The sequence below is a fragment of the Octodon degus genome, unplaced genomic scaffold, assembly GCF_000260255.1.
Source record: "Octodon degus isolate 3935 unplaced genomic scaffold, OctDeg1.0 scaffold00055, whole genome shotgun sequence".
In the NCBI taxonomy this organism is placed as follows: Eukaryota; Metazoa; Chordata; class Mammalia; order Rodentia; family Octodontidae; genus Octodon; species Octodon degus.
The window spans coordinates 6,049,017-6,069,244 of record NW_004524631.1 but is presented as its reverse complement, the minus strand read 5'-3'; the positions used below and the strand labels follow the sequence as shown (position 1 = coordinate 6,069,244).

At 44.7% G+C, this 20,228-nt stretch overlaps 1 protein-coding gene across 1 annotated transcript; it reads left to right on the top strand.

Moving 5' to 3' along the window:
- Positions 1 to 565: 565 nt before the first annotated feature.
- On the top strand, positions 566 to 15,382 carry Cldn11 (claudin 11). Its single transcript, XM_004633459.2, has 3 exons — positions 566 to 1,003; positions 4,491 to 4,655; positions 14,151 to 15,382. Exons 1-3 carry the CDS (start codon positions 778 to 780, stop codon positions 14,381 to 14,383), a joined length of 624 nt encoding a protein of 207 aa, XP_004633516.1. The 5' UTR covers positions 566 to 777; the 3' UTR covers positions 14,384 to 15,382.
- Positions 15,383 to 20,228: the final 4,846 nt, after the last annotated feature.

The following is a 20,228-nucleotide window of genomic DNA, read 5'->3' as shown; positions in this document are numbered from 1 at the left end:
GAACTTGTGAGAATTAACTGAGTTAATGCACGTAACACACATGCACATGATGAATAGTAAGAATGAGAGTTGCTATTGCTGTCGCCATTCTTGGGGCCAGGGCTGCAAGGGGGAAAGAAGACTTTTTTCCTGCTAGTAACCGTTGCGCCCTGCACGCTTTGCCTCTCTCCTTGCGGGAGGTTCAGACTCAGTGTCCCGGCCGCGCAGAAACTGTCCCGGGCGCCCTTGGGAGCGCTCAGGGCTGGGAGAAGGAGTAGAGGCTGAGGTGGGTGGAGCAAAGGGAGCCCCAGAGAGGGGCGAGAGCGGGGCTCCGAGAGGAGCAACAGTTCGCAGCGAAGCACAGCTTTCGGCCTGCATCCAATTCCATTGCTTCTAGTGCCTACTCTCGACTCACCGCCAGCCTAGACCGCTGTCCGGGACTCCCCTTTCCACACCCCGCTTCGGCCCCCGCCGGCGATTGGTCCGCTGTCCTGGCGGCTGCCGCTCATTGGTGTTCGCCGACCGGGGCCACCTGGTTTAAAGAGGGGGCGGGGACGCGGGCCCAGCAGCGCTCGATCCTCCGCGCCCGCTGCTGTCCCCGCCTCGCCCCCGCCGCAGTGCCGTCCGCCCGGGCTCCCAGCCCCTCGCGGCTCCTATCCCGCCGCGGGTACGGCCTCGGCCGATCGCTCGCCTGCGGCTCCATAGCTCAGCCCCGCGCCCTCCAGGGCAGGCGCTGTCCATCCTGCGGCCTGGGCACAGCGGAGAGGGGCTAGGTGCGCGGACGTCGGGGAGGCCACCATGGTGGCCACGTGCCTGCAGGTGGTGGGCTTCGTCACGAGCTTCGTGGGCTGGATCGGCATCATTGTGACCACGTCCACCAACGACTGGGTGGTGACCTGCGGCTACACCATCCCCACCTGCCGCAAGTTGGATGAGCTGGGCTCCAAGGGGCTGTGGGCCGACTGCGTCATGGCCACCGGGCTGTACCACTGCAAGCCCCTGGTGGACATTCTCATCCTGCCCGGTAAGGACTCCGCTTGCGGACTGTGCCCTCCGGCTGGACCGGAGACGGGGCTATTAATATTCACAGAAACATTTTGGGACTCAGAGGCCGGGGGACACATTTTGGATACCTCCAGCCCCATCTTAGTGTAGGACAATTGGGCAGCCCTAAACGTACCCCCTCTCGGCCTCAGTTTTCCCATCTGGAATTTGGGATAATAGTCCTTTGTGCAGCGCTGACTCAGGCGCTCTGAGGATTTCATGAACGGAGATGGAGACGCAGGCAGCTGTAGGAGCTCATCCCCCTCCCGCCCCGAGGTCCGTGGACCAGAACTCCTCATGACCCTTGCCCGACCTCTCCCACAGACTCCCTGCTCGCCCTGTCGCGCAGACCCGAGGGGCGACAGGACACGCCGTACGTGAGCGGTTCACCCGGCGCCGCTGGAGTCAGGGTGCTCCTAGCCTCGCCAAGGGCGCCCACGGCGGCCCCACTGAGCAAATCCCGGGGTGGCGCTCGCAGTCCCCATGGCCTATGCTGGGTCTTCCATCCCCACCGTCTCTGCTGTGGAGGCGACAGCGGCAGCGAGCGCCAACGCGGGCAGCGGAGCCGCCTGCACGGCTCCGGGTTGTCTGGGGGTGGGGGGCGTTGGGAAGAGCGGGACTCCTGAGGGCTAGAGGCTGTTGAAGTCACCCCGGCCCCGACCCCAGCTGTGTCTCCAGGTGGGAGCCCGGGGCAGGACTGACGGCCTCGGGGGCTGGGGGTCTGGGTCCCATCTTCCTTTGCCATCCTGCAGGAAAACTCTGGGCAACAGTTTCAATTCTGTGCCAGTTGGACGAGAGGGAGGTCTCGGCTCATTCAGGGTGGCTGCTGGAATCTGTCCTGCTGGGTTGGCTTCCGCTCCCTCCAGCCCCTGCGTGGTGGCTTTGAGGATGCAGAGAAGCGGCTTCCTTAGGAGGGCAGAAGCCGGCCAGCCGGCCGTGGAGCCAGAGGCTGGGAGACGCTCACTTAGGGCCTTCTCCAGGAAGAGTCTTTCCCCAGAGACTGCACCCTGTTAGGTGTCTCCACATGAACCCCACTTCCCAGGCCTGGCAGTTGGGATCACTCTTCCCCAGGGCCCAACTGCTTGACTCTCATTCCTGTGACAGCGCATTAAAAAAAAGGTTGCTGAGTTAAATTCTACATTTAAAATTCCTTGAAGATGCAGACGGCGTCCTACTCATTTTGCACCCTCTCTCGGTGCCGGCGTTGCCCTTGTGCATAGTGGGTGCGCACAGTGCACCCATCAGGCTTGTCTTCTCCATCCTCTCCTCCATTTTGGATTCTCAGAAAGACAGACATTAGGGAACTTACATCTGGATCCAGCTTCAGTCGAAGCTGTCCTTCACATTCATGCACAGGACTCCTGCGATGCGGCACTCAGCATCCGGGTAACTTGGGATAAATTGTTAAGCGCAGTTGTCCACTTTTAAAAACTAAAATTGACCCAAGTGCTTGTCTTTCAGGATTGTCTTGGGATTAAATGAGGCAAGAAATCTAAACCTCCTTTGGTGTAGTAGATGCTCCAACACCGGAAGCTAGGATTTTTAACATTAAAGCTGGGCATGAAATTTCTGTGGACCTTTTACAAAACACACATTTATTCTTTGTTTCTACTGGAGTTAATGGTACTGAGTGTTTAGCGACAAGTCATTTGTTTTCAGAGAATGCCCCCCTCCTACATTTTTTTTGGGAGGAGCCTAATCCTTCCTACTAACCCCCCCCTTATGCCTTGAATGGGGGCAGAGTCTGTCCTCCCTGTCCAACTTTTAACTTCCAGATATGACCTTGGCCTCATAGCATGTGGACAGCCTGTGCCTTGCACTTCAGAACTTCGGGTCCTGGTTGACTGCATCCTTTGTGTTAGCTCTGACTCTTCCCATAAGCTGCAGGAGCAGGGTGGGGACCTCTCCCATTCCTCTCTGGGGGAGTCTTCCTGTCAAGAGATACTTGATTGTCTCTAATTCTGAAGAAACGGAGAGGAGAGGTGCCGTGTTTGGAAAAGAGCTTTGTGGAGTCTGAACTCTGGCGAAACATACCTTGCTGAGAGGCAGTGCTCAGGACGGGTCTTGGTGCCTAGGAAAGACTGGATTTAAGAAGAGTCCTGGTGTGTGAGGCAGGATTGGGGTTACTTTCCTGGCTTTGCTGTTAGCTCTCCCCTCCTCAGGCCACTAGCTCTAACTTTGCCTGGGCAAAAAAGGGAAGGTAAAAAAAAAAAAAAACCAACTTTTTTTTGAAAGGAGAATGTTGTGATGAGAAACCATAAATTTGAAAGTAAAACACCAAATGAAGTCTGTGAAATTCTCTCAGTACCTTGTCTGATGTATTCTGCATGACTATTGTACATAATATAATTTCCTTTGCAATAAAATTATTACTTAACATTTTATTTGACAGCATAAATTTCAGATGGCTTTGCTCTCTACTCTTTTATTATTCATTTCGTTTGTCCTTTCACTTGCAATTGCTTGTTTGCATCATCATTTGTGGGCACATGAAAACCAAGCCGGTGTTTTCCTTCCAAGATCTTCAGGGCTGGAGAAGTAACTTTTGGACCACAGTGGATGAAGGAGAACCATGCTGAGCACCTCGGGTGATGCGGGAGGTGGAGCCTGACCTCTGTGGGGGACAAGATTCATGAGATGGCTGCTTCTTTGGACAGCAGAAAAAGGAGGCCAGAGGTTCAATTTACAGTTTAGCTGAGTTCAAGGCTACACATTGCCCAAATCCATGTGAATTAAAATCGCATGGTTCAAGACAGAAATCAGGAAGTGCATCTGCAGATGAAGGCACCGCACCGACACAGATAACATCAACTATAGTAGCTAGCCTTGTGCCAGTACTTACCATAGTAGGTGCTCTAGCAACCGTGAGGAGGAATGCTACACTTCAGTGGAATGCCATCAAAGAGATGTAGGCTGGCCGGGGAGGTGGCTCAGTAGAATAAGTGCTTCCCTGGCAAGCAAATACAAGGTTCTGAGTTCAATCCCTGGTTCTGAGAGAGAGAGAGAGAGAGAGAGAGAGAGAGAGAGAGAGAGAGAGAGAGATTGAGAGATTTTTACATTTACATAAGTAGCATATCTTCTTACACTGAAGATGAGGCCAATAAGACAAGGTCATATATAGAGCAAACACCAGCAGACTGGAACCAGCACACACCGTCATCATTTATTTTCTTTGCAGATTCGAATTTTCATCTGAATGTTATCCCAGGTAATTTAATAATGAAGATAGGCTCTTGGCTCCTTCAGTCTCGAACCTCTCCAAGTAGTATAAACCTGGGGTCCCTGTTCCAATTCTCTAGCTCCCCTTCTCATCGCTGAGTTGCTCTAAGACTGTGCTGATTTTGGATAACATTAAGCACAGTTTAGAAGTCTTGGGAAGGGGATGAGGAGAAGAAAGGAAGGCAGTGCTGAATTCCTGGGGACAGGGATCCAAGGTCTAATGCACCTCTTCATGTTCTCATCCCCAGGCTATGTGCAGGCTTGCCGAGCCTTAATGATTGCTGCTTCAGTTCTGGGTCTGCCGGCCATTCTGCTCCTGCTGACGGTTCTGCCCTGCATCCGGATGGGCCATGAGCCCGGTGTGGCCAAGTACAGGAGGGCCCAGCTGGCTGGTGTTCTGCTTATTCTACTGGGTAAGCTTTCTCTGTGGCACCTCTGCTCTGGGGGATCCTGATCTGTCTCAGATCCTAGGGTTGCTGCTTCATCTAGTTCAAGAGAAATGTGACAAGAAGCCAAGGGAATCCACTGAGCAACACCTGGATACCCAAGGTCTGTTTATATTTATGGGAAATTTAAACAAAAGGATAAGTGATATCTTGAGGCATGCTGACTATGAAAATGAGGTTTTTTTTCTTTAAAAAAAAAGAAAAATAAAGAGAAGATTTTGAGAGTGGGAAATACTTGAGAGAAAGACCAGAGAACAGGAGAAAGCTCCATGGTGGCTGGCTCTACCCAGGCCACAGATGGGCTTCCCTTTCAGAACACTTGCATCCAGTTTTCACAGAGGTACAATTAAATCAGAATTTTCTGGGGATCAGGTCATGGAAATATGGTTTTTGGAAGAAGCTGAGATGATCCTCAGTGCAACCAAGACTGAGAGCCTCAGTTGCTCTGCAAAGACTAGAGGAAGAGGAGGGCGAGAGAAAAGGCTTGAGGCTGGCAGACCAGTAGATGAGGATTCACTATTCTTATTCAGTAAGTGTTCATTAGGCATGGGTATCAGGGGCTGGGAATGATGGAGAAAAGAAGCAGCTTGTGTTCTAAGGACACACAGACACCTTGATAGCGTGTGGCCAGTGCATATCTAAAATGGTACCCAGGCTCTGCACATGTGCAGGAAGGCAGCTCATCCGGACTGAAGGAGTTTCCCAGAGCCAAGGAGCCCAGGGATGACTCTTGAGAGTTACAGTGAGACTGGTCAGGCCATGGATTGGAGAGGAGGGCTGTCCAGGCCAAGGGGACGGCCCAGTCAGTTTTGTTTAGTTGTTCAGTTTTGTTGCTTGGAGAGGGAATGTGTTGTTCAGTTTTGCTGCTTGTACTTGTACACAAAGCTTGACGCAACAACCAGCAGAGAGTCCTCTTTGCTCTCTTCTCTTTGGTGATTTAATTTCTGTTTTTTATTTTTTAGATGCTGATGCCATTAGCATAAATCTTTATGAAAGAAATGAATTTTAAGAATAGCAATTCTTATTAAAATGTGCATATGAATGAAAGAGAAACCGGTGTGGATGTAGTTTATAGTTATTTTCTCTTGGGACAAGGAACTGGCATACTAGATCAGGTCCTTAAGGGGTTGGGGAAAGGTGTCAGGAATCTGTATGCACAGATGCCACCTGGTGAGGGTCACCTCCCACAGGAGCCTTCTTAAGCCCCAATGAGGGGAAGTGAGAGGGCCTCACTGCTCATGACTATGAAAGGGTCGGGGTTTGTGTAACTGTGGAGAACTTTAAGTAGAGCTGTTTGCCCGTGTGTGTGTGTGTGTGTGTGTGTGTGTGTGTGTGTGTGTGTGTGTGTTCGTGTGTGTCCTAACAGGGGTGAAAGTAGAAAAAGACCATTATAACTTCCTTCAAGAATCCGTGGAAAATTTGATTCTGGTCACAGTCAGTGTGTGAGGGCCATAAGGAACATTAATCAGCCTCTGTGCTCCTCCTCGTGGGTATGCCCTTCTTATAGAGCTTCCTGGGGCTCAGAGGTCCAATTCCCTTTCCAATGGGAAGATCAGTGCCCTACAGGCAAACTGCACTGTGGGATCCAGATGAATTTTCCTCCTCCTTGGCACTTGCTGCTTGTTCCTTTCCTCACATTCTCTTGGAATCTCCAGAAGGTTCTTTGGTGCTCTGGGAATGGCAAACAGTAAGTGTGTGTTGTGTAGGCATTTATCTCCAGACATCCTAGCCTTTCGCACAAGACTCATGGAGTGTCCACAGTGAGAGAATATGTCCAAACCAATGCCAACAAACTGTGGAAAATGGAGGGATAAAAAGCAAAGTATCCAGAGACAAATTGGCTTTCAAAAACTCTAAAAATATGTTTTCTAGCTGAATAACCAGGATTCCCTGGAGGGGAAAACAGAAACCAGTGGTTTGAAGCTGTCTAGCTGAATTAGTTTTCTTTATCTTTCAAAGATAGTTTGGCACACAGAGGATAGCATCATAGGCAAGGGAAGCAAGGGAAGTCCCTATTTGCCTGTCTGGAGTTGAAACCACAGGGAAATGGGGACCTGAGTAACCCAGCCCCCAAGGAGACTGCACCTTTCCAACTGTTCAAAACCTGAATGTGCGAGGGCCGCTCACAGCCCACGTACACCACTGCATTTCCAGTACCGGCTGCCTCTTCTTCACTCCTGCCCAGATTTAGTTCTCAGTGGGTCATTGCCTTTGGGGTGGATGCTGTTTTGACTGGAACAAGCCAGCTCTGGGAATGTAAAGCTCATTGTCTCAAGTGTGGCACCTGCTGATCTCTAGGTCTTCTCATCGGAGCCCCCAGTGCCTTGTTTTCTAGCCTTGGCTGATCCGAGGGAGGAGCGGGAGAGTGAAGGGCCTCTTTGTGTTGTTCCAGGCTGGTTTCTTTCACTCTCTCGGAGAAGCTGGGGCTGGGCCCATGCTGGGTGCTAGGGGTCACCGGATGGCACTCCAGCTGAGGTCTGGTTCCGGACCAAAGGGGATGGATGGGGCAACACTGGAGCTGGGCTCACGCTAGTCCTGGGATGGAAAGTGTTGACACAATTAAAATCATTTCTTTCTGATGTTCCATATCGTGACTATCTTTCTGAAAGCTTAAAAATACTTTGCCTGTCCTACAACTCTATCTTCTCAGCAGGCTTGGTTGATGGTGTGGAGATTTGGTTCCTGCTGTGGGTAGGAACAGGAGCCTGGTGCTGCTGGCTCTTAAGCTGGTTGAGTGGCTCAAGGAGCAGCAGATGCCTCGGATCTGAGCTGGACGGAAGGAATCTTATCTGTTTGCAGGTTTTCGAGAGACTCCCTCAAGGCTAGATCTTATCAGTTGGAGTCTGGTGGATTCTCCTGCTTTCCAGCTGTGTGAACTGGGGCAGATGTATCTGAGTCTTTCTATATAAAATGGGAAAAATAATTTCTACTTCCCAGGTTGGTAAGACGTGTGAAATGATATAAAAAAATACTTAGTATGGTATCTGGCTCATAGGAAGTGCTCATTAGCGGATTATAGCTGTTGTCTTAGAGGAAACAGAGCGCTCACCCAGAGGGCGGGTGCTCTTTTTCCAGTCAAGTGTCCTTTCTGCGGTGTCATCTCTATACTCCCAAGTGGTGAAGAGAGACAGCAGTCTGCTTCTGGAAATGCCACCTGAATTCTGGGATCATGGAAATATTTCCTTTGTTAACTCTAAAAACCAGAATGTGATTTGAGTAGTTGGAGATTTTTGCTTCTCATCATGAAAACCCACAGTGACCCACCTTCCTGAAAAACTCTGGATCTTAGTTCTGGCTTAGGCTAATTGTTACACTACTGTGAGTTAGAAGATACTTTTATTTGGGTGTTTTTAAGGACTGAGGTAGGGGATAAAAGGAATGGAAATGTACTTTGCTTCCTACATGGAATGTTTTTGTTTTCTCTTCTTCTTTTTAAAAAATATGGTTCCAGTAATCTTATTTCATAGTGGAAAAAGTTGTTTTAACTTGGAAATTTCAGAAGAAATTATGGCAAAATAAAGTGCAGGCAAACGTGGGACAAACAGCCTATCACACACACCGAATCAAATGTCCTACAGGAAAAAGGACTCCTTGGGTGTGGAATAAGTAGAGATATGCTTAATCCAAGGGTGTTGGGAGAATGATTAGAAAAATCTTCCTCCAATCTCATTAACTTTATACCAACAAATCCCTAATCTAAATAATATTTTGTGTGGGTGGGACAAAGGATGTGGTACCTAAACATGCCTGTGGTTTACAGTGACTTTAGCAGTAAACTTAGAGGCATGAAATGAACCCTGCCTGTTTTTAAATTTTATGCTTTAAAAAAAAGATGATAAGGGATTATGGAAGTGACTCAGTGGCAGATTAAAGTACGGGGGTGGGGGGTTGGGGGTTGGGGTTGGGGTGGGGTGAGGTGGGAGGGTGGGGTGTTTGATCCCTGGGGCTGCCATGCTGGCCCTGCCCCTGGGGCACCCTGAAACAGCAATTCAGACTGGGCGTGGTGGTGTGCACCTGTAATCCCAGCTCTTGGGAGGCTGTAAACAGGTGGATTACTACAAGTCGGATATAGTAGTGAGAACCTGAACACCCTGTATACTCTTCCCCCCGCTGGGGGGAAAAAATTCTAGCATTATAACAAATGAAAAAGACAGAAACTGAAAACCAAAAAGCTCCTTAAAAAGTCTTAGGGAAAACAATGAATGGAAAAAATAAAGGGAAAAATTTTGAAAGCCTATCAGCAAAATAATAATTCATTATTGAGTATTAAACATTTTAATTTTTTCTAAAAGTCACTTATATAGGAGCTGTAATCCTCTGACAGCTGTTTAATGAGACAGACGAGAAAAAAAAAGATTTAAACAAGAACAGTTAATAAATATGACGTTGGCCATTGGCTTACTAGAAATCTCATTACTTGTCTCCTGGAATAATCTTTGTGAAAAGCTAAAATGGGTTGCTGCTTAGTTCCTGTGCTATAATAGCATTGATTATAGAAGGCAGTGTTCAATATCTTGTAAAATGTTAACTAGAGGTGGATTAAAAAAAAGTTTTATTGTGATAAGTTTCAAATGTACAGAAGTAGAAGGAATGGTGTAATAGATCCCTCTGAACTCAAGCTCCCTCTCAGCAATGAGGAACTCATGGATTATTCGTTCCACCTCTTTACTTCTCCATTTCTTCCAGGACGCAAACCTTAGCATATCAAGGAAGAATTTCCCTTCATTATTACAGCATAGTTGCAGCAACTTAAGTGATTTTTAATGAAATGATACCTTACACTAAACTCATCACCCTCCAAAGTCCTTTCAGTGCCTCGTATTGAGAGTGACAGGCTGGAAAAAGAGGCGGTCATTAGGAAAGGGTCGAGATGTCCGTGTCAAAGCTGATTTTGCTCTGCTTTAATTCCTAGTACTTATCATCCTTGTCCTCCTTGGCTGTGAGTTATTACTGCTAGAATCAAACACATCTATATCAATTGTATTTAACTTGATCACATTTGCTTTTCCTTTTTTTACAAGTAAAATTTTAATTGATGTGTAATAATCATACATATTTATGAGGAAGTATGCGTCACCTTTATTTCATTCTCTAATTTTACTAGGTGTTATTTAATCCCTTTAAAGACTGAAAGCGATATTAAAGTTTTATTGCTTTAAAACTGCCATGCCAATTCTGCTTGGTTAAGTCAAACCATTGTTAATTTGTAACAGGAGGATGTTCTATCGATTAAAGAATACATTGTGCTAACATTATTTGAAATTTGCTCCCAAAGAGGTACTCAATTTCATTCATTGATGAGCAAGAGATTCTCCTTATGAGAAGACCAAGCCCAGATGCATATTTGTACAGGGTGACGCTTTCTTCTCTTCTTCTCCACTCCTTCCTATTCTTATATTCTTTAAGAATATCTGCAATTTTGCTTTCTATTCCCTGGGAACAAATAGCAGCCATTCTCCCCGCATCCCTTTGTATCTGTGGAAGGCAAACAAGGGAAAAGAGCCTGAAAAAATCACTGCTCATGTTCTTATCTTGTTTTTAGAGGCTTAATTGAAAAATAAAACCTGATGACATAAAATGAAAAGAGTGAAAAATGCCCTCTGTGTTTCTTCAATTTTCTTTACCTTAATGGTGATGGATATTTTAGAACAACACCTGGTATTCTCCAAATATCAGCACATCCTAAGATTTTTTTTTCCTTTTTTGTCAACAACTAGAAATAAATCTAGCAAGCCTTCTGTGTCTTTAATAACACTGGTCTAGGTGTGGGGTGCACTGCTGTAAATGTAGCCCAACCTGGGCAAGCTAGTGATTTAGCAAGACTGTCTAAAAAACAAACAAACAAAAAAAATGCAAACACAAAAGATGGGTGCACTCTGGTTGTAGCTCAGTGCGAATGTCTTGCCTGGGCTTAATTCCTAGTACTTCACACATACAAAAAAATCCAAGAAAATAATGCCAGTTTTATTAATATTTCACAATGTTTTAGTTAAGCAGTGATTTCACTTACACTTTTAACTTTACTCACCAAAATGCATCCGTTTTTCCGTCAAGCCATTGCTGAAATTTAACAAATTCTCCTTTCTTAGGTTCCACACGTTTTTCCTCTGGAGTTCAGGCGAAGGTCAGGGTTCCTAGCGCGCCTCTCATTTCCTCTCATTTCGTGGGGCCTGTCATTTCAGAGTGGTTTTGATGTGGTTCATCTTTGAGCGCCACAGGAATTCCACCCAGGATCATTTATCTACCAGGAAATGAAGAGCCTGCTGGTACTCATTTGCCTTGTTTTGCATGGATTATGAAAGCAGGAGATATTTAGTGAGGTAAATCGTGAGCTTGTGAGCTTGAAAATCAGTTGTGGTATAGGAAGGGAAATGTAGACCTGAAGTGGGGTCATCTCTCACCTACCTACCCATTCCTCTGCCTTCCCTCTGTCCACCAACTTATTTACCCAACCGTAAGAGGTTCATTTTACAATGTTCAGACGTCTTCCTTGTTTCTCTTTTATTAATACATTATATTACAGTAGAATCTACCAACATCTCTAAGATGGTTATTTGTAGAATATCAAGCCCGATTCTTTCCCTGTCTAGATATAATTCTATTTTATTACTTTGCCTAAAAAATGGGAATGAATTAGATGTATTTACTGGCAATTTTCTGGGTCTTATTCTATAAGATCTAAACCAAATCTGACAATCATTTGGTTTCATGAGATTCTTTGGGAATACCTTTGTGTATGTGTGTGCCTGTGTGTTGAATGTGTAAATGCAAAAAATTGAAAAACATAAAACATAATTAGAACCATAAGCTGTTTTGAAGCCAGTTAACTGCTTATGGGAAAGATTTGTTGGATTGAACCAAACCAGTTGCTTAGGAATTAAAATTTTTTTCCCTACCTAATTCATCTTTTCATTGTGCACTTTTTCATTCTAAACAAACCTGGGGCCTGAAAACCCTTGCTAGATTGGGGATCTCTGGGTATGTGAGTATTGTATATTGCTCTGGGGAATCTATAGCAGTTCTCTCAGGCCGAAATACTTTGGAACAGAATTTCTGACTCCTGGCCTCACAGAAAAAAGATTTTCTCTATGCTTGGCTAAATGGAATTCTCCAGGAGTGCTTGCTTTGGAATCCATAGCTAGAAGAAGAGAGAAAAAGACTTTTCTCTGTTTCTGAGGTTTTCAAAACCTAGCAGGAAAAGGAAAACTCAAACACTGGTCTTCTTAGTGAGTATTGCAACAGAGCTATAGGAAGCTCACTAACACCAGCACAACAATTTCTCTTTTTTTTTTTTTTTTTTTTGGCGGAACCGGAGATTGAACTGAGATCCTTGCGTTTGCCAGTCAAGCGCTTATCCTACTGAGCCATCTCCCCGGCCCCCACTGGTCTTCTTAAACATTCTTCACAGAAGGAAATTATATCTTGTCATATAAAAAGTATTATGGAAGTAGATGTTATTTCATCTACTTTTCTTTTTTAAGAGAAAGGAAGTCATTAACAGGTAAGATTTTAGCCACTTAGTTAATCTGGATAAATTCAGTGTAAACTTAATTGTGTAGACTGGTTCACAATTAATGGAGTGAATTTAGGCTGATCGAAACCATGGTGCATAAATGTAATATTAACATTCCAGAGGCAAAGGCAGAAAGATTCCCATGGGTTCGAAGCCAGCTTGGACTACATAGTCAGTTCAAGGCCAGCTTAAACTACAAAGCAAGACACTGTCTCAAAAAAAACCAAAAAGCAAAATAAGCCAATCAGGGCAATTCAAACCTTTCTAGCCCCTGACTTACACTTGGTGCTATAAATTTTAAGGATAGGAGACCTGGCCATTTATGTGTGTCTATAGTTTGTGGGGGTGAGTTGATTGCATTGGCAACAAAAATCTTCATCATAAATTATAAAAGTGCAATGAGAAACTTTAAGTGTCTTTGAAGACCCTTATTTCTTCAGTTTAGAGTGAATGTACTGGCTGTTATATTTAAATGCTTACATTGAAGAAAAAATGTATTTTTCTTTTTGGACGAAAAAGTTGAGTTAGAAAAATCACTTGGTGTGAAAATGAAAATCAAGAAAAACCTTGCTGAGTTGAAAGAGAAAAGGGCACTCAAGATTAGCAAATACCAGACTGGTAACAATGCTCTGTTTTGAATTTGTTGGGGGCTTTTGTAGTTAACCACTGAAACCTCATTATTAGTTTTGCATCTGCCAAATTTAATGTGTCATTTCAACTTGAAATTTCAACTAAAATCTCTGTCCCACTTGTGAGAAATTAAATGGTACCTAAAGAAGTCACTGAGTTAACTTTGGAGTTACGTTGTCTTAATAGAACAGCCACTAACCGCCTGTGGCCATTTAAGTGAAAATTAACTAAAATTGCAAATTCAGTTCTTCAGCCTCATTCGCCTCAGGACAGATGTTCAATGGCTCCATGTAGCTGTGGCTACCCTATTGGTAGTTCTGGTCTAAGTGTTTTTTAAAAAGGTATCTCCATAGGCTCTTGCTTGCTTTTGTTCTATTATTTTTCTTCAGAGGAAGAGCAAAACTAAATAAGATAGAAGGCATTTCCAAATCTATAAACTCTAAACTAAATCTGATTAGATTTAATTGATGTAAAAGCATGAAGTTCTAACACTGTGACATAACAAATATCATCATCATGAAATCTGTGAATAGTGAGTTCTTTTACTCTAGGGATTCTTCATTTGTGTGGTGGGATTTTGTGATTGTGACTAGCGTAACAAAAACTCAAACCCTTACCTGATATTCCACTTATGTCTAGCAATATTTACTACCACAGCAAGAGAACTGCGTAGCTTCTTGAGGTCCTGGTATCGAGAATTGGCCAAGCTGACAGAGTAGAGTGAAAACTTATGGGGGAGGCTGTCTTACTTCCCATCTCTGGGTCAGTTATTTGAGTGTGTTGGGCATACACGATATGGCTGATACTGACCTAAACACGAGTGTTGAGGTATAAATAAGACATGACCCCACCTTCAAGGACCTCAGAGCCTCGAATGAGAGATAGATACACAAAAAGATAATTATAATGTGACTAGGAAAGAATTGTAACTATAGATGCAAAGGCATGATGTAGAAGTGAAAAGAAATACATATTTTTTAGTATTAAATAATTTACTTATTGAGTTTTCTGTGTATTTAGTTTTGTTTTTAGATGTCAGGAATCGAACTCAGGACCTTGTGCTTGCCAGGCAGGCCCTGGGCCTCTGAGCTATGTCCCCAGGCCCTACTTCTTGGTTTTTAAGTGAATGCTTTCCTCTTTGTCACCTGTTGAAAGAAGTAAGTTGGACACAAGCTGGCAGCTTTTTCTGTAAATGCAAACGTTGAGGTTTCAGCTGTCCCGGGAGCAGGGCAACCCCCAGTCCTGCTGACCCGGCCTGCAGGAGCTGGCAGGCAGGCGTCCGTGGGATGAGCTGGTCACGCCTCTCTCTGTCTCCCCAGCTCTCTGCGCCATCGTGGCCACCATCTGGTTCCCGGTGTGTGCCCACCGCGAGACCACCATCGTGAGCTTCGGCTACTCCCTGTACGCGGGCTGGATCGGGGCCGTGCTGTGCCTCGTGGGCGGCTGCGTCATCGTCTGCTGTGCCGGAGACGCGCAGTCCTTCGGAGAAAACCGCTTCTACTACTCCTCGGGCTCCAGCTCGCCGACCCACGCCAAGAGCGCGCACGTGTGAGCCGGCGCCCGCCCGCGGGGGCTGCAGGTGCCGGGCGGCCCCGGGTGGCTCGGCGGCCAGGGGGAGCAGGACCCAGTCCTCCGCCAGTCACCACGCCGAAGCCTACAAAGCAGCCCGCCTGGCGTTTTGCAGTCTTAACACCACGTCTGCCCACCACCTTCTGGGTCCCTTAAAAGAAATCTGTAGCTCAGATAATGCCCATCTCGTTTTCTCACGGTAATGCCCACTCTTAGCTCTTTTCTCGGAATTCCTTTGCTGTTTATTTAAAAACAAAAAACAATTTTGTTTCTTTCTAAATATTAAATGTTTCACAAACGTTGCTGAGTTGGCTATGGGTGGGGCAGAGAAATAAAAGATACTTTTCAAACTGTTACAGATGACAATAGGCTCCTCATAAAGATGCCTCTGTGTTCTTTCTCTCCTCTTCAGTTCCAAGGTCGCTTACTCAGAGGAGATAGCGACACAGAACAGGACATGGGTGGGGGGAGGGGAACTTGGGCTTTTCTCTTCGCGGGAGAGTTTCCCTTTTATAAGTTGAGTGCAGGGGGTGGGGATATTTTTTAGTTTCTGATTTTACATTTATCTGTACATAATTTTTCAAGATTGATCATTTTTATAACCATGGTTTTCCTGAAATTCTCAATTCATCAGTATGAAGGAAATGAACCAAATAGACTTTAATTATCCAATAAATAACAGTAAAAATGAATATAACTTTCACTGACATTCCACAAAACAGTTTTCAGTTCCAGGTTTGTATGATGTAGTTTTTAATCCTGCATATGCATTGAATTAACACAGTTTTAGAGCTTTATCTACTTTCTCTCTCTGCTTTTGTTCTGGTCTGTCTTGCCGTGATGTGGTTTAACAGAAATTGTACTGTTGAATTTGGCTTTACGGGTGTAAACACTGATGGTATATCAGTATCCAAGACCCCAGCCTCTTCAAACATAGATGGTGCATTTTGTTCTTTAAGAGATACTTGTGCAATAAAATAACAAATTGTCCCCAAAACTGGCCTTCAATTTTTTGTTGTATCCAGAGGGATCATCTACTGATTAAAAAAAATCAAAAACAAACAAACAAAAAAAACCCCCCACAACTCACTCATCTCTACTGGTAATTTTAAGAGAGCCCAATCAGTGAGTTAGGAGCAAGTCCTTCTGCATTGTCTCGGGTAATTGAAAGGTTATATTTTCTTCACTGTATGGTGGTGGCAATGTGGGGTCATGACAATGTAAGATAAATGTCCTGTAGGTTATTCAAGTGGAGTGACTTACCTCCTTAAGTCATAGGTAACTGCAGAGTGCAAGTGCTAAGCATTACACAGTTAAACTCCTTTATCTGCACTGACTATTTAGTAAAAAAATTTAGCTGAACATAAAGGGAAAATTAAACCCAGAATCTTTAGGTATAATACCTAAATGTACGCTATTTTGTTCAAATATATAAAGGTAGAGATTTATAAATTTAGGATAAAGACATACCCAGTTAACTTTCATTTGTTTTTTAGTTCAGAAACTGTCAAGTTATGGGCCTGCTGAAAGCAAACAGATCACAATCTATTTTGGCAGGCTTTTTCCAAATAAAAACCTGGTTTCATCAGCTGATTGTGTAATGACTGGCAAACATTCCTCTTTGGAAATATCCATTTGGGACTTATCATTTGTTTGTTTTTGTACAGAAATTTGTGTATATTGGGGTGTTATTGCCAGGTGGGAAATATTTTTTGATGAAGTATCTGAAAGGACAATCTTCATGTTGACCAAAATATTTGCTTGGCTATGATACAGTTTGTGTAAGAGTCTGAATCATGTGACTACTGGAGGACCCTGCTGCCTCACTCAGACTTGTCAGGATGAGGCGATTATGGATGTGAGTGGCGCTCCAGGCAGTGCAGGGGACAGATGAGTAAGGCTGTGGGTCCTCTGAGTCCTCCTTCAGGACTCATAGTTCCTCATACCTGAGGCACTTGCTGTCATCACCCACCTGGGCGCTTGCCTGAGGCTTCTCCTTGCTTCCTGTGAGAGGGAGAATACTGCTGAGCCCTGCTTTCTCAGAAGGAGATCCCACAGCTCTTCTAATTGACATCACCGGACTCAGGAGGGAATCCCATCTTGTGGGCTGTCACAGCAGGGGTAAGGTTTATTTTCAGCTTGAGAGAGGAGGGCAGATATTTCTCTAGGATGACACTGTGCAATAGGAATGGGTGAGCCTCCTATGCAATTCAAAATGTTTTAGTAGGAAAAAAAACCCCACACCCCACACACAAATAAAAGTTTCTAGTAGACAAAAATAAATGAGTGAAGTTAATTTTAATACATTTTATTTGATAGCATATATCCAAATTGTATTATTTCAATATGAAATTGATTCATGTGAGTCTTACACCTTTTTGGGGGTCTAGTACTGAAAACTGAACAAAGGGAGCACTGAGCTACATTATCAGCCCCTCAAAATTTAAAATTTTTGTGACAAGGCTTTGCTAAGTTTCATAGGCTGGTTTTGAATTTGCAGTCCTTCTGCCTCAGCTTCCTCAATTTTAAATTAAGCTTTTGGAGTCTAGTGTGTGTACATTATGCTTATAACACATCTCAATTTGTACTCTACAGGATTTTGGATTAGACAGCAAGCTATAGAATGATAGACTCTGCCCCATAAAGGATTCAGTCTGGTTTGTTCTGCTGTCTCTGGAGTTTCACTAGAACATGACAATTATGATTTATCGAATAGTTACACCAAATCTTTGTATTGGTGTGCAACCTGTGACCCTCAGGTGTGTGTGACAATGGCAGACCTGAAGTCTTCTACCTAATCAACAGAGTGAGGGGAATTCATGCAGCTGAGTTTGTGTCAGGACCTTGCACATCTAGTACTTTCCACAGCTATTGTAGGGAGAAGGAAAAGAGATGTGGAGACTTGAAGTTTGTCAACATCATAGAGACACTGTATGCAACTAAAAGCGATTTAATTTTGTTTAACTCTAAAGCCACCCCACCCCTATTTTCCACTTTCATGGTTACTTCCAAGGAGTCAGGTAAAATGCAGACTTATTTTTTTTCACCCCTCAAGACAAACTCAGTAGATCTGAGTCCAGACAATTCTTATTGCACTTCCCTGTGGTTCTGATGAGGTGGTCCCTGCACCACATTTTGAGAACTAGTGAGCAGAAAGACTTCTTCCTCGTTCTTTTCTGTACCGCAGTTGAAGTCATCCCTTGTTCTCTCTTTGATGATCATCAGGGGTTAGACGATTTTGAGAGTCAAACCACGCTCTATTACCCTCTCTGCAGTGTGTTGTGAAGAGACTGCATGCTGGGGTCTTTGAGTTAAGAATGGCTCAGTGCTGTGCATGCTTTCTGAGAATACAATAGAAACCCAAGTAGAGAAAAGAATATTTCAAGAAAATCTCTGAGTCTAGGGATATTAGTTACAGGGACAGCAACCAAAAGAGAAGATTGTGTAATGACAGAATACAAGTTACATATTTGTGCTGAACTGGTGGTTTGATGTAACAATAGAACAAGGTTTGGCTGTATCTTGTGGTTTTTTTTTTTTAATTAAAAAAATCTGCGTGTCACTGTTTCTCTATACAATGTACACAATGTGAACTGCAACATCTTAAATGTTTGGCAGGACATTCATGCTCATGACATCACATGCTGGGAGGACAGGGAGGCCACTGTGGGGCTGGCCCTGGGGAGAGGCTGCATCAGTGTGGCCATTGAGATGGCCCCACAAAAGAGTGTGTGACAGCCAGATGCGCAGCTTAATGGGGACTGAACCGGGCTTGTGGGAGGAACATTGGCACATGCTGCTGATGGCTTGAATAGCAGCTCTTGAGGAATCTATATTTCTTTACCTCACGAAGGACCTCAGAGCTTGGGCTTTGTGGCCCTGGAGTGGGGAAGGGAGTGGAGACGGGAGGACTTGTCACTGCTCTGTGCCCCATTGTTGAAATGGAAAATGTGGACTGTAAGCTTTAACTAGAGACTTGTGCAATTGCTTATCCTTGCATCCATGTTACCTTCCAAATGGCAGAGAGCACTTGGTTTTCACAGTTGGGGGCTTCCTTTAATTAAGAGACCTATTCTCTATTTCTCGTGTGTTGAGTTAGACACAGGCATGGCTTTCAAGCAGGAGCATACACACAGGTCGGGGGCTCTTGTTAAAGGCAGACTCTGACTCAGCAGGCCAGGGTGGGCCCGATGCTCAGCATTTCCATCAAGCTCTCTCAGGATGCTGTCGCTGCTGGTCCTGGGCTCATACCCTGAGCAAGCAGCCTCGAGTCCATGTCCTGCTGACACAGAGGCTGTCACCGTACAGATACTGGGAGGGTATTTTGCCTTTCAAAATACTTCTGAAGTTTTGCTGGCCAATAAGTCTGGTGCAGAATCATTAATTTGGCTTTAAGTTTTTGTGCCTCAATAGCATATGGACACTCAGTCTAATGCTGGAGTCAATTACTACTAGTGAGCACCAGTATGGCTCATGCAAGCCAATTATCAAATATTTAGGAATTTTGTGAGCCAGATGATGTCACATTATGAGTTTGATAGCATCCATGGTTGGATACGTCTATACACTATGAATCAGATGTTCTCCTTGGCTGACTCCCACTCCCACGTCCAGCTACCCGACTGTTAAGCATATCCCAGCCACAACCACCCAGCTCTTGGGAACCATATGTTATACTAGACCAGGCTTTGACGCCTTAACAGTGAAACACTGTATCCCTCCTGCTCTGAGAGATAAAGAAGAGGAGAAAGGTGGGGAGAGCTGTGAGTATAGGGGGTGAGGGAAAGGAGGGGTGCTAGCTGCAGACTCTTGCAGTCCTGTGTGCCTGGCTCTTGTGTCATTAATCTGAGGACCTTTGTGGCCTGGTCAGAGGAGAGGCCACCTTTACACATGCTTGGAGCCTACAGGCTCAGACAGCAGGTTTTTTTTTTGGCAGAACCAGGGATTGAACTCAGGCCCTTGTGCTTGCCAGGGAAGCGCTTATTCCACTGAACCATCTCCCCAGCCCCCCTCTGCTCTCTTTTGAACTCATCTATTGTGCTTACTGGTTTCACTGGTCTGGTTTCTGAAAGTTTCTTGGTAGATTTAGCTTTTTGATAGTCCATTCTATAATCTCAGCACTCTGGGAAGCTGAGGCAGGAGGACTATAAGTTCAAGCCCAGGCTGGACAATGTAGCAATTTAGCAAAGAAAAGAAAAAGCCACCTTTTCCTTACCTCATATAAAAATAATAACAGTACAAACGTTCCTCATTTAATGACCAACTGAAGTAACTTCCTGGGACTGAATTGTTAAATGAATGGGTTGCTAAATGAAGACTGGTATGTAGTATACACATGACAGTATTCAGAAGAAAGAAATGGTCAAAGAAATTCCAGCTTGATGACTTTGTCTTATTTGTATTACTCTTACATGCAGTACTATAATGCATAACAGGACAAAACTGCTGTACTGTACTGAACAGTAAAATGACCATACTGTACAAACAAGGTGTACCACACACACACACACACACACACACACACACATGCACACGTACGTGCACACACACACACACACACACACTGAGGCTCTATTAACAAGATGTGCAGAACTGTATACACATGGAAAAGGCTGTAAGCCTGCGCAGCAGGTCCTAAGCCTGCAGAGCATTGACTTGTTCAGATGCACCATGACTTGCTCAGTGAAATCCCAGGAAAACGTTGGCTATTTTGCTTCCTTTCTAGCGTCTTCTAATATCTCCATGAACATCTTTATGGGTAAGTCTTTACACATATACATGATGACCTTTTCAGGATAAATTTCTAGGGAGGAGTTTCTGGGTCATCA